At 39.9% G+C, this 15375-nt stretch overlaps 1 protein-coding gene across 2 annotated transcripts in view; it reads left to right on the forward strand.

Annotated features, from left to right (window-relative positions):
* The window catches only part of LOC140741449 (neurabin-2-like), a 239768-nt gene that overhangs the window by 163804 nt on the left and 60589 nt on the right, over positions 1 to 15375 (forward strand). For both annotated transcript variants that reach the window (XM_073071657.1, XM_073071656.1), the window contains exon 6: positions 13290 to 13425. In XM_073071657.1, the coding sequence (XP_072927758.1) occupies positions 13290 to 13425 (136 nt within the window). The remainder of the gene's footprint in view (positions 1 to 13289; positions 13426 to 15375) is intronic.

Consider the following 15375-nt stretch of genomic DNA (forward strand, 5'->3'; position numbering starts at 1 on the left):
GTTTTTATGTTTATAATACTTACGTCACAATTCTTTCTGGCTCTTAGCTCAGAACAGAAATTAAAGAATATTTTTTCTAATCAATCAACTTAAGCCAGTTGCAAACTATGTAGTGTCAGAAAAGTATACTTGGAGTAATTGTTTTCAATTCAAGCATGACAGCATAATAGATTCAATTCATGCAACGTGCATTTAAAATTAAATTTTAAATGTTTTCAGATTCAGGTGGGAATGGTGAAGTATCTTTTATTGCTCTGAAACAATAAACCATTGGTCTGCTGATTGTGAATGGAAATATAATTTAAACAACGCTGAAGACAGCAAGCAGCAATTTTTCCACTTATTTATTATTAAAATCCACATCTGAATGAAGTGCTAGAATAGTCTTGCTGATGCTTAAAATAGAACATGTAAATAATTGATGGCAAGTTGTGAAACTAGTGTGGAAGGCATAAACACCTGTGGCTTCAGGGAACATGTGCCAAGATGTTTGGGTCTGTCAAGATGAATGGTCTTTTGTCTTCTGCATTTTTTGTAGTTCTCTGTCTTTAGAAGTTAATATGAAGCTACCAATATGTGAACAGATGGGTAGAATTTCTCCTGATAACACAGGATGTTTTTGTGCTGAGATTTCAATCTCCATTTTGAATTTTGTGAACAAGAGTTTTTTAAAAAGTTTCCAAATCTCACTGACCTCGTCGCCATGATGTCTTGGAGAATTCACTCTTAGGCCTATCCGGCACTCAGATAGCCAATTCCCTACCCAAGCAGGTGGTCAGCTGAGAGGATTAGAAAGATGAAAGGTTGCAGGAGGCTGCACTGTGGAGTGTAGGATCGTCCCTGCTACTTGGAGCTGGGAAAATGGGGACTTTCCCAACGTGGATAGTGAAAAAATAAAAAGGCTAGTTTGCTACAATGGATCTTCTCATGTGAGATGTCTCTTTTACTGCATATGTTCAGATTTAGCAGTGGGAGGTACAAACTGATCTCCCAGAATGCATCACTCCAGGCTGTAAGAAAAGGAAAAGTGAGCAAAGATGAGATTGGGGTTCTAAACTTGGTTTTCCCTGAAAGTCCTTGAAACTCCAATAGTTATTAGAAGTTCTACAAGCAACCCATTGAATTCTCATAGATAATGAATGGGAATACAAAGGTCTATTCATTTCTATAGGCCAGAGTTCCCCTGAATAGTTTTTACTTGGTTTTTGTCCACTGGCCAAGTTTTAAATCAAATGACACCTTCATCAATCCCCACCATCAAATTACTGCCAAACTTCAATTTCAATGCTATCAAAACCCCAGGACTTTTGACTAGTGCACCCACACCATCAGACTAAGTCCAGGAGAGCTAAACTCACCCTGTCCTCCCCTGTGTTTTTGAAATACCTCACCTGGTTATTCCATGTATGGACATTTTTGGAAATATCCATACATGGAATAATGTACTTTGTAAATATATTGGTTTATAAATGAAAGGGTCATTGTTTTATTAATGCTGAACATTCTGAAATTCATTGCACAAAGTTTGCAGAAAAGACCCAGAATACTGTGTACAGCAATAAATGTTTATGTTCAGTCTCTGATAAAGAGTAGCCTTGCTGCTTAGTATAGACAGCTCAATAATAATGAAATAGCAAAATTAATTTGTTTCAAGTTAATAAAGCTGATGTTATTAATGAGAATCTTGAAACTACTGGTTTGTTTAAAGAAACAACTGGTAAATCTACTGTCTTTGAGTCAGTCCATATGTGGCTTCAGACTGATAAGAATATGGCCCAGAAAGCCATTCAGATATAGCAAAAGCTCTTTCAAAATAAGTCAATAAAATTGGAAGTATTACGATTGGAAGTACCAAGTTTGAATATTCCAGTAGACATTCCAAATTTCTTTTCACTTGGAGATGTACAGAAATTAAGAGAGCAGAGAGAGGGCGAACAGCTGGAGGTCATGGTACATATTAGCACCAGCAAAAGGGATGAAATCCTGAAGAGAGAGTATAGGGAGTCTGGTAGAAAGCTGAAAAGGAGGATCTCCAGGGTAATAATCTCTGGGTTGCTACCTGTGAGGGTCAGAAAAGGAGGATTTACCAGATGAAAGTGTGGCTGAAGAATTGGTGCAAGGGGAAAGGTTTCAGGGTTCTGCATCATTGAGATCTCTTCTGGGGAAGGTATGACCTGTACAAAAGGTCAGGCTACGACTGAACTTGAGGGGGCATCAATATCCTTGCAGGCAGGTTTGCTAGAGTTGTTGGGGAGGGTTTAAACTAAATTGGTAGGGGGTAGAAACTGAAATAAGGCTGAGGATGGGGCATTTGATACACAAGTAGACACAATATGTAGAGAGACTAACAAAGGACAGGCAGATGATGAAGCAAAATTGCAGTCAGTGGGATGAGTTGAAGTACAACATGGGGGTAAAATTGAAAACGTTAATGAAAACAGGATTGAAGGTGTTATATTTGAATGCATGCAGTATATGGAATAAGGTAAATGATCTTGTAGTGCTGTTGAAGATTGGCGGGTATGATGTTGTGGGCATCACCAAGTCATGGTTGAAAGAAGATCGTAGTTGGGAGTTTAACATCCAAGGATAAACATTGTATTGAAAGGACAGGCAGGTAGGCAGAAAAAAATGGGATGGTTCGGTTGGTAAAAAATGAAATCAAATCCTTTGAAAGAGTTGACATGGGATTGGAAACTGTAGAATCCTTGTGGGTAGAGTTAAGGAACTGCAAAGGTAAGAAGACCCTGATGGGAGTTCTACACAGGCCTCGAGCAGCAGCCAGGATGTGGTGTACAAATTATACTGGGAGACAGAAAGGGCATGCAAAAAGGGCAATGAATATGGTAGTCATGGGGGATTTCAACATGCAGGTAGATTAGAAAAAATCAGGTTGGTGCTGGATCCCGAGGGGAGGGAATTTGTAGAATGCCTACAAGATGGCCTTTTAGAACAGCTTATGGCTGAGTCCGCTAGGGAACTCAGGATTGGGTTTTGTAAAATGAATCAGATTTGATCAGGAAGCTTAAGGAAAAGGAGACCTTTGGAGACAGTGATCATAATATGATAGAATTTGCAGTTTGAGAGGGAGAAGTTAAAGTCAGATATTGCAGTGCAGTAAAGGCCTGAACAACTTTAGAGGAGCTGGCTAAAGTTGTTTGGAAGAGGGCACTAACAAGGATGATGACAGACCAACAATGGCAGGAGTTTCTGGGTGCAATTCAGAAGGCGCTGGATAGATACATCCCAAAGAAGAAATATTCAAAAAGGGAGATGACATAACTGGCTGACAAGAGAAGTCAAAGGCAACAACAAAACAAAAGAGAGGGCATATAATAAAGCAAAAATTAGTGTGAAGTTAGAGGATTGAGAAGCTTTTGAAAACCAACAGAAGGCAACTGAAAAAGCAATAATGGGAAAAAGATAAAATATGAAGCTAAGCGAGTCAATAATATACAAGATAAAATCTTATTTCAAATGTATAAAGAGTAAAAGAGGTGAGGGTAGATGTTGGACCACTGGAAAACTTAATGATCATTTTGTGTCATTCTTCACTGTGAAAGACACTACTAGTCTGCCAGAAATGCAAAAGTGTCGGGGGCAGAAGTGAGTGTCGTTGCTCTTACTAAGGAGAAGGTGCTTGGGAAGCTGAAAGGTTTGAAGGTAGATAAGTCACCTGGACCAGATGGACTACACCCCAGAGTTCTGAAAGAGGTATCTGAAGAGATTGTGGATACATTAATAATGATTTTTCAAGAATCAATAGACTCTGGAATGGTTCTGGAGGACTGGGAAAAAAATGCAAATGTCACTCCACTCTTCAAGAAGGGAGGGAGGCACAAAAAAAGTAAATTATAGGTCAGTTAGCCTGACTTCAGTGTTTGATAAGGTCTTGTTGTCCAGGATTAAGGATGAAGTTTCAGGGTATTTGGAGGCACATGATAAAATAGGCCAAAGTCAGCGAGGGGAGAATCCTGCTTGACAAATCTGTTGGAACTCTTTTAGGAAATAACAGGTAGGATAGACAAAGGAGAGTCAGTGGATGCTGTTGTTGGATTTTCAGAAGGCCTTTGACATGGAGCCGCACATGAAGCTAGTTAACAAGATAAGATCTCATGGTTTTACGGGAAAGATACTAGCATGGATTAGCTGACTGGCAGGAGGCAAAGTGTGGGAATAAAGAAGGCTTTTTCTGGTTGGCTGCCGGTGACTAGTTACTTCACAGTAATTTGGATGAAGGAATCGATGGCTTTGTCACCAGCATTGCGGACGATATGAAAATAGGTGGTGGGGCAGGTAGTGTTGATGAAGAAGGATGGAGACAGATTATGAGGATGGGCAAAGAAGTGCTAGATAGAATATAGTGTAGGGAAATGTATGCCTATGTACTTTGTAAGAAGGAATAAAGGCATAGACTATTTTTTAATTGGGGGAAAAGTTCAAAACTCATAGGTGCAAAGGGGCTTGGGGGTCCCAAGTGCAGGATTCCCTAAAGGTTAACTTGCAGGATGACTGAGTGGTAAGAAAGGCAAATGCAATGTTAGCAGTCATTTCAAGAGGACTAGAATGTAGAAGCAAGGACGTAATGCTGAGGTATTATAAGACATTGGTCAGACTGCACTTGGAGTATTGTGAGCAGATTAGAGCTCCTTATCTGAGAAAAGATGTGCTGGTGAGGGTCCAGCGAGGAAGGTTCACAAGAGTGGTTGTGGAAATGAAAGTGTTAATATATGAGGAGCATTTGATGGCTCTGGGCCTGTACTTGCTGGAGATTAGGAGAATGTGGGTGGATCTCATTGAATATTGGGTGGATCTATTGAATATTGAAAGATTTAGATGGAGTAGATGTGGAGAGGATGGTTCCTATAGTAAGGGAGTCTAGAACCAGATAGCACAGCTGCAGAATAGCAGGACATCCATTTAAAACAGAGATGAGGAGGAATTTCTTTAGCCAAAGAGTGGTGAATCTGTGGAATTCATTGCCACAGACAGCGGTGGAGGCCAAGTCATTTGGATATATTTGAAGCAGAGGTTTATAGGTTCTTGATTAGTCAGGACATCAAAGGTTATGGGTGAAAGCAGGAGAGTAGGATTGAGGAGGATAATGATTCAGCCAGGATGAAATGGCAGAGCAGACTCAATGAGCCAAATGGCCTAATTCTGCTCCTATGTCTTGTGGTCTTATGTTCAGTCTCAAAGGCAAATCACGGAATGGGATAGTACAGTAATGCTTTTCGCCTGCAATTTACATTCTTGGATACGTCATTAGAAGGTGGTGGCACAGTGGCATTAGAATTCCACAACACTTAATCTGAATCTCATTAAACAAGGTGAAACATTGGCAACGATACCATGCTGGTTATCACCTTCTGCCCAATCTCAGTTTTTGAATTTCAATTGAAGAGTCACTTAGGGTGGTGAGAGAATAGATGTAATTTCGGTAAGGAATTTCATTATCTGTCAGCATGAGTGGCATCGCTGTGACTGCACTCCACAGGGTAGTGTACCTGTGGCCAGCTTCAGCTGCTAAATCAGTGACATATTTTTCCATCATTGTGTCAGAAGTGCATTATTTAACTGATGATTAACCAACATTCAACATCATTTGCAGTATATCTGTTTATGTGCCCATTTGCAGCATAGCCAATGTAGCTTTCAGGCTTGGATAGTTAAGTAGCGAGTAATATTTGTACCTCACAAGCTCTACGCATGGGCCATCTCAAGGAAGAGTCTAACACCTTCCTTTTAACATTTAACTAGATTACTCACCAGCTATCAATATCTTGTTGATTGCTATTGACCAGAAGTTTTACTGGGCCTGCTACACTGATTCTGTGGCTGAAGTAAAAGTCAAAAGTTAAGAATGCTGCAATCCATGACTAATCTCCTGACTCCCTGAGCAATTTATTGTTGCAAATTACAAATCAAGGTTTGTAACTGGCTTTCTTCAGTATTGCTTTTCAAACTCCACAAACTTTACATCCAGAAGAATAAAAGCAGCAGGTAGATTTCATCCTGATTGAGAAATATGCTGGCATTCTTTCATCATCGATGAGTTGAAATCCTGGAAATCCAAAACTACCTCACACGAAAGACCATTGCAATTCAAAATGGAGGCTCAACACCACTTTGCAAGTGCAATTAGGAATTCCCATGAAATGCTGTCCTCCCTGATATTGTGCAGTTAAATATGTATAAAAATGAGTGGTTGTTTCTTGGAAGAATGTGGAAATAATTTGCAACAGCTAGAAACAGCCCCTCACAACAATTACGCTGGGTTTTCTTGCATTCAGTGCTGGTGTGGTTAATTTATTACAAAATCGAATTGCATTTCTGCAGGCAAATTCTGATAACGACAAAACTGCTGAGAATCCAATCTCTAGGAAATTATTTTTAAAGAGATAACATGCTTTCTATTTTTGGGTTGTTGGTTTCAGGCTTAACTGTGAGTTCATTGACTACATTTTATTTACCAATGACTGAATCAAGAAAACATTGGTCAGTGTACAGACATCCATAAAATAAATTTCTACTATCTCCTTCGCTTCTGGAATTGTAGTTTGTTTTTATCTTTATTCCTCCCCCAGTAGAGATTCTTTTCACCAGCGCACTTCTTCCTGCTGACTGACCAGATGGTACAGTAGAGCATTAGTCAGTGCTTCTTTTAATAAGCCCCAAGGCCCTGGGCATTACTACAAGTTATTTGAATTCTAATATGGATGTAAGCAGTTATTACAAAGTGATTCTCAGCAAGAATTGATACCAAACCAAAGCTTAAAGAAACGCCAACATCAGAGAAGCATTTCTGCAGGGTCTGGAGCAAAAGAAAAATGCTCGAAGTACTCAGTGTACCATGCAGCATCTGTGGGGACAAAAAAATGTTATGTCAACTTTTCAGGTCTGACGCAGAGACTTAGCCAGAAATGTCATGACATCCATTTTGTCTGCCTGACCTGCTGAGTTCAGAATCAGAATTAGGTTTAATTTTTTTTTCAGCAGTAGTACAGTGCAATACATAATTAAAAACTATAAATTACAATAAGATGTATATATAAAAATTTAATTAAATATGTATTGCAAAAAGAGAGGAAAAACACTGAAGTAGTATTCATGGCTTCATTGTCCATTCAGAAATCTGATGGCAGAGGGGAAGAAGCTGTTCTTGAAATGGTGAGTGTGTGTCTTCAGGCTCCTGTACCACCACCTTGATGGTAGCAATGAGAAGATGCCATGTTCTGGATGAAGGGGGTTCTTAATGATGGATGCCGCCTTTTTGAGGCATTGCCTTTTGAAGGTGTCCTCAATGCTGGGAAATCTGACGTCCATAATAGATCTGGCAGAGTTCACAACTTTCTGCAGCTTTTACCCATTCTGTGCAGTGCCCCCTTCATACCAGACGGTGATGCAACTAGATAGAATGCCCTCTACGGTACGTCTGTGGAAATTTGCAAGAGTCTTTAGTGACATACCAAGTCTCCTCAAACTCCTAATGAAATATAGCCGCTGTCATGTCTTCTTTGTAATTGCATCAATATATTGGCCCAGAATAGATCCTCAAAGATGTTGACACCCTGGAACTTGCAACTGCTCATGCTTTCTACTTCTGATTCCTCGATGTGTGCTCCCTCGAGTTCCCCTTCCTGAAGTCTACAATTAATTCTTTGTTCTCACTGATGTTGAGAGCAAAATTGTTGTTGTGACACCATGCAATCAGTTGCTTTGTCTTGCTTCTGTACGCTTCCTCATTACCATCTGAAATTCTACCAACAATAGTTGTCGTCAGCAAATGTATAAGATGGTGTTTGATCTATACCTAGCCTCACAATCATGTGGAGGGATGAGAGGGGATCTGATTGAAACATACAAGATTATTAAGGGATTGGACGTGCTAGAAGCAGGAAACATGTTGCCGATGTTGGGGAGTCCAGAACCAGAGGCCACAGTTTAAGAATAAGGGGTAGACCATTTAGAACGGACTTGAGGAAAAACTTTCTCACCCAGAGAGTTGTGGATCTGTGGAATGCTCTGCCTCAGAAGGCAGTGGAGGCCAATTCTCTGGATGCTTTCAAAAAAGTGTTAGATAGAGCTCTTAAAGATAGCGGAGTCGAGGAATATGGGGAGAAGGCAGGAACAGGCTACTGATTGTGGATGATCAGCCATGATCACAGTGAATGGCGGTGCTGGCTCGAAGGGCTGAATGGCCTACTCCTGCACCTATTGTCATGGCTGTAGAGAGAGTATAGTAGAGGGCTAACCTTGAGGTGCGCCAGTGTTGATTGCCAGTGAGGAGGAGATGTTACTTCCAATCCATACTTACTTTGGTCTCCCGGTGAGGACGTCAAGGATCCAGTTGCAGAGCAAGGTACAGAGGCCCAGGATTTGGAGCTTGTTGATTAGAACTGAGGGTATGATTGTGTTGAACGCTGAGCTGTAGTCAATAAACAGCAGCCTGGCATAGGTATTGCTGTTGTCTAGGTGATCCAAGGACTGGTGGAGAGTAAGTGAGATGGCATCTGCTATAGACCTATGGAGGCGATAGGCAAATTGCAGCAGTTTCAGGTCCTTGCTTATGTAGGAGTTGATTCTAGTTATGACCCACCTCTCAAAGCAGTTCACAACAGATGTGAGTGCCACTGTTGCTGAGGTAGCTCACCCTGTTCTTCTTTCTCACTGGTGTGATTGGTGCCCTTTTGAAGCAGGTGGGGACCTCTGACTGCAGCAGTGAGAGATTGAAGATGTCCTTGAACACTTCTGCCAGTTGGTTGGCACAGGTTTTCAGAGCCCCACCAGGTCCACCAAGGCCCGACTCCTTTTGAGGGTTCACCCTCTTGAAAGATGTTCTGACATTGGCCTCCGAGACAGAGATCACAGGGGCACCAGATGCTGTAGGGGTTCGCACAGGTGTCGTTTTATTCTCCCTTTCAAAGCGTGCATGAGAGGTGTTGAGCTCATCTGGGAGTGAAGCATCACTGCCATTCATGATGTTAGGTTTCATTTTGTAGGAAGTAATTGTACAGTTCTGGATCACTGGTCTTGAATGCCACAGATCCAGTCCTTAAAGACTAAAAATCTCCTGGTTCATCCATGGATTTTGGTTTGGGTATGTTTGGTATATTCTCAAAGGCACATGCTTATCCACACAGGTCTTGATGAATTTGATGACAACTGTACCATACTCATTCAGACACAAGGATGAATTCCTGCATATTAGCCGGTCCACCAGCTCAAAGCTGTCCTGTAGGCGCACCTCCACCTCCTTTGACCATGCCTTCTTGCTCCTCAGCTTACTTTATTTATTGTCACCAAACAATTGATACTGGAGCGTGCAATCATCTCAGCGATATTTGATTCTGTGTTCTGTGCTTAGAAGAGTCTTATGGTCTGCCAGCAGTTTATGTTTTATGCATACACACTACAGGCATTCCCTTATAATGTTTGTCAGTTATTGAATCAATACCACACGGGAGATGAAAGAAAGAACAATGAATGGACAAGAAATGTTAATAATTTTGGAAGAAAGAGACATTAAAGTTGTTGGTGTTTGTATAATTCAAAACAATTATGGAAATACTCAGCAGATCAGGAAATATTTGTAAAGAGGGAACATGAATTATTGTTCCATGTCAATATTGACCTTAAATCCTGATTCTGTTTCTCTCACCACAGATGCTGCCTGACCCCAGCTATTTCCAGGATTTTCTGAATTAACTTCCGATTTGCGATATTTGCTTTTATCGTGGCCTGGGAATGTGATTTGAAATGTATTTCAGTGAGATTACTTTATCTGCAGCATTATTAGAATCAGTTAACCCAGTTAATGTCCTTGTTAAAAAAGCAAGGTCTGTTCATGCAAATCCATTAACCCCAGTACATTTCCTTTCATTTTTAGATGAATTATTGGAGCAATCGTGTGATTTAAGATGTGCACTTTGTCAAAGCAATGTCTGCAAGATGTGCTTTAACTAGCATTGTTTAAAATGTATTATCATTTGGAATATGTTGCTAGGCTAGAAGAGACAATAATTCGGGATGTAACCTGGCCAATTCACGTATAGAAAGGCAAGACGGCTGACCGTAACACTGGGGACTCAGCCAAAAAACAAAATCCGCTTAAACGTCCTTTGTAAGGCGGTCATCATTGTCAGTTGTTAATGTAACTGGACTTAATTTTGAAGAGTGACAGGTTACTTTCAATATTTGAAAAAGGAGCAAGCTTTTTGATGAAATCTGGGCTACAAATACATGTCCGGTTGCTCGGTGCTGAATCATCAAAGATATCTTTTCAAATAACCGAGAAATGTATCAAATGAGGAAGGAATGATTCAGGAAAATTGCACTGAACTTCGAGCAAATAGGAAGATAGAAGCATGCTGGCAGGGTTGAGGCAGTAACTAGAAGCTCTTAAGCAAAATAAACTGGAGTATTTTATACTTGAGGGGAAGAATCATAGATCAGGAATAGGGTATTAGTGCATTAACCCTGGTCTACAGAGCAAGTAAGGTGAGCAGGAATGAGACTGATAGGTTTGTTGTTCTGGGTGTTGGCATGGACCTTTTTGGCCAAGTGTCATTAGTGCTGTAATAAGTAAATAAATACGATAGAGCATGTAAAACGCTAACATGAAAGAATGCAACATTTAAATGCCAGTGAAAGGTAGAAATATTGGAGATAAGATTGAAAGCTGCCATGGGAGGAGAGGACTTTGGCAATGGTGAAACCATACCTGGGGTGGTTTGGGTCCCCTTATTTGAAAGGATGTGGTTATACTGGGACTACAGCGAGAGGACTCACCACTTCCTAGGATGACATATGAAGAGGAATTCAGTGGACTAAGCTTCTCCTCTAGAGTTTGGAGAATGAAAGGTGACTTCACTGAATTATACAAAATCCTTCCAGGGATTGACATCCTATATATGAGGAGGAGATTTCCCCTGGCTAGGAAATGTATACTCACAATCTCAAAATATGGAATAGGCCACAAATGAGGAGACTCTTATCCCCACACAAAGGGAATTGAATCTTTGGAATTCTCTGTCCTGGAGGGCTGTGACTGCACAATAGTTAATTGTATTGAAAAATGAAATTGATAGATTTTCGAATATTAAGAGAATCGAGGGAAATTGGATCAGAGCAGGAAGTTGGTGCTGAGGAGAGGATCTGCTCTGAGTTTATTGGATATTGGATCAGGTTGAGCAGTCAGATGGATGACGTGCACCTACTTTTAAATTTGCAAAGTGACGGAATAGAGGAGATGTGACTAAAACTCAAAGGATAAAAAAATCATTATTTACCCCATGTACAGAATATTAAAAGAGCTATTGGTTTTGCCTTGTGATAAAAACAGGATAAAGAATTAGGTTGGTTATTTGGTATGAGGTGATAAGATATAATAGCAGTTATTGTACAGTTTTTTTAAAAAAAAAACACAAGCCAATATTAGCAGTGTGTCACAGACCACCACGTCATCATGAGAAAACTCCTCTGTGTAGAGGTTAGAAAAGGGAGGTAATTTTAATTGGATATTTCAGTCAACAAAATATAAATTGGGAGCAGGCCAAGTGTCTAGATGACTTTGTGTAGGAGAGCCACAAGAAACAACCTTTATGCTGACTTTGTATTCATCAATCACCCCGAGTACAGACTGAAAGTGGAATTTATAAAATCACAGAGTACTGCATCACCCAGTGATAGAGTCTAACATATTCTAGGGCCTAATTACACCACTAGGTAGAAACAAAATTGAAAACTTTAAAACATTAGTCTTAGATAAGTAAACAAATCTATTAAGTTGGTGGAGAAAGAGCTATGTAGAAGATATATTTGGAAAATGTTTCACATCTAAGGTTGTAAATTAACTTCAAAGCTGTGGAAATGCCAGGCAGAATTTGATTACAAGTAAATATTGTTCTGTAGATCAGACAGAATTGACAGATGAGAGTATTTGTAGAGTTAAAGAAAAAAAATGAGTGAAGTCAACAAGGTCTCTAATGTTACAACAATTATTTGCATTGAGAAACTGAATGTTGTCTGAAAATGTTACCAAGCTTGAAATTGAATGAGTTGGCCTAGATATTACATGTAGGTTGTGCCCAGCCTACGAACTGTGTGTATGTATAGCTTTTACATAACACTGATTTGTCCACTGCTATTAGCTGCCGCATTTCCAACTTGAAAGCTGCTTGGGTTATGAACGGGTCATTGAAATGGTGTGAGGTTAATTCAGACAGGCATCTTGTAATTAAGGAGGAGAATATGGTAGCATAGGTTTTTAATCCAGAACACTTTCTTAAACCTTACTCAGAGTTGGGCAAAGGGAAATACATATAAAGTACAATGTATATGGAAGTTTCCCTCCCTTTACTCTGTGCTTCATCATCCTCTCCTATCAGCTTCCATCTCCTTTATCCCTTTGTCACTTCCACTTATCACCGCCCAGCTTCTGACATTATTTCCATTCTCTTCTCTTCCTTATCTGTCCTTCATTCCCCCACCTCACCTGGACATATCTGTCTACTGCTGGCTGTTGTTCCACTCCTTTCTTCCACCCTTTTGTATCGACTGTCTTCCCTTTATCTTTCCACTCCAGATGGAGGGTCGCAACTCAAAATATTAACTGTCCATTTCCCGCCATAGATGCTGCCTGACCCATTGAGTTCCTCAAGTACCTTTGTGTCTTGCTACAGATTTCCAGCATGTGCAGTGTTTTGTGTCTCTGAATAAAGCAAGAGTTCACTTTAGAACTGGTACAATACTTTCTTCTTCATGAAGAAAGTAATGATTAGTAATATTGGCCTTCTAGATGGAGTGGAAACAGTGGTGAACTGCTGGGTTATATTTGATATTAGAATTGGACAAAGTTTGCTTTTCATTCATGGACATATTTTTGCAGTGGTGTATCATATGGATATATAACGTGTCAAGGATTACAAAGCCTCAATGGAACTTCCACTGTGGTATTTTGGCAGCAGTGCTGCCTGAAAATATGGGAAAAAAATAAATGTTCCATCTGCACATGTTCCTGCTTCTGTTGTGACTGAATATAAAGTTGTGATATTTCCAAACTGGTCCAACTGTTTTCATTTTGGCCGCATTGTTGAGCTGGGAGCAAGAATGGAAATGCTTATGCACTTTAAGCAACAGTTGGGCCAAACCCTTCCCTGTTCGATTTGCCTTTATTGCTAAATTTACTCAAATGACAGTGATTTGGAATTGGCCTAAATAATTAGGTGCTAATGTAAGCTTTGCAGTATTGGTAATCAAACATATTTTAAAAATTGTGACTTTTTTAGGTTTCTGATTGGACGGGAGAAACCTGGAGAAACCAGTGAAGTTGCCCAGCTTATTCGTCAGACACTGGAGCAGGAGAGATGGCAGAGAGAGATGATGGAACAACATTATGGACAATACGTTGATGAAGATGAGGAGGTAAGGTCTTTAATTTGCATGGTGTTGCTTTCATTTTAGTAGTGATACCACTTCAGAAATGGTTCTTGATGAGATGTAGAAATATATAGCTTTCTTCATACAATTTACGACTCAGAGGATTATTATCTATTCTAATACCATTGCCCCTAGGTTTCAACATACATCTCACTGAAGAAATCCTCACACTGATGGAATACAGACTTGCTTGACGTAGCTAAGTGTACTTAAGAAAATCTTTCCCTAATGCTACAGTCTGTTACTCACACTGTGTCCAAAGTGTGCTCCCTTGTGATAGTTTGGTATTCTCCATCAAAAGGCTTATTTTGCAAAATGCAGCATTAGGAATTAGCTAATGCCAGGAGGCATCACTATAAGGTAATTGGAGGAAAGTATACAGGGGATGTCAGAGGTAATTATTTTACAGAATGGTGGGTGTGTGGAACACCCTACTAGGGGTGGTGACAGAGGCAGATATGTTGGAGCATTTAAGAAACTCTTTTGGCACATTATGATAGAAAAATCGGTGGGGGGGTGTGGGGGTTGATATAGGAAGGAAGAGTTAGATTGATCTTTAAGTAGATTAAAAGATCAGCATAATATGAGCCAAAGGGCTTGTAATGTCCTGTGAATGTCCTGTGACACGTTCTATGTTCTTGTTAATATATTTGGGGCATTGAATTTTCACCTTTATTTTCTTGGATTGGCCACTAAAGCTTTGGAGCAATTAGTGGAAACTCTAAACAAGCAGTATAAATGTTGCTTTCTCTATCTCTTTTGATTTCAATGAAGTTGCAATCACCTGTCAAAGCCCTGTCTGACCTTTCTCTACTGGTTGCTTGGTTCCAGCAGACATTTTTTTAGTTCATTTAAACCCGTTGTTTATTATCGGATAACTGTGATTCTGTCGCAGTTTTACCAACTATCATAAAGGTGGCCCCCATGTTACGGCCATTCAAGTAACAGAAATTGACCCTTGGGATATTTACAAATCACAACTTAAAAATTTGAGATATGGAATATGATTCAGTCTGAGTTTTTTCAGTTTGTGCTTCATGACACATGCAGATGGCACTGCTTTGTGTCATAAAAAAATCACAATGCAAACAGTTTTCTTGGAACATAATGCTTCTGTAATACAGAGGTTACCTGCCTGTACTTATTTCTTTCAGGACAAGCACACAAATTAAAGAAAGCGTTAAAGAAGAAATTTTGGAATGTATGGTGACACCCATTACAAATCTTATGTTCGTGCTGCAGTCACTTAAAAGAAAAAAAAGTGATTAAGAATTAATTGTATGAATGTTCAAGAATATAAGATGCAATTAGAGTTTAATACTTTTATACTTCAGCCTTGCTGTAGTCATGCGGTATGCAGACAGGACTGACTGTTTCTTATATCCAACTTCATGGTAATTGGGTTTGCACCAATACATCAGCATATGTAGATCTCCCAGGGTAGTTTTTATAATGCAATAAGCAGGTTACATTCACTGATGCACACAGTTCAATTGAGCATGAGTTGTGGTTCACAAAACACACAAATAGGATCTGCTGTACTGCAGTTTCCATTTTAGAACATGAGAACATAAGAAATAGGAGCAGGAGTAGGCCACCTGACCCATTGAGTCTGCTCCGCCATTCAATAAGATCATGGCTGATCTGACCATGGACTCATCTCCACCTACCTGCCTTTTACCCATAACCCTTAATTTCCCTACTGTTCAAAAATCTATCCAGCCTTGTCTTAAATATGTTTACTGAGGTAGCCACAACTGCTTTATTGAGCAGAGAATTCCACAGATTCACCACCCTCTGGGAAAAGCAGTTCCTCCTCATCTCCGTCCCAAATCTACTCCCGCGAATCTTGAACTATGTCCCCTAGTTCTAGTCTCACCTACCAGTTGAAATAACTTCCCTGCCCCTTTCATAATTTTAAGATCTCCTCTCATT

This window comes from Hemitrygon akajei, chromosome 18, assembly GCF_048418815.1.
Source record: "Hemitrygon akajei chromosome 18, sHemAka1.3, whole genome shotgun sequence".
Taxonomy (NCBI): domain Eukaryota; kingdom Metazoa; phylum Chordata; class Chondrichthyes; order Myliobatiformes; family Dasyatidae; genus Hemitrygon; species Hemitrygon akajei.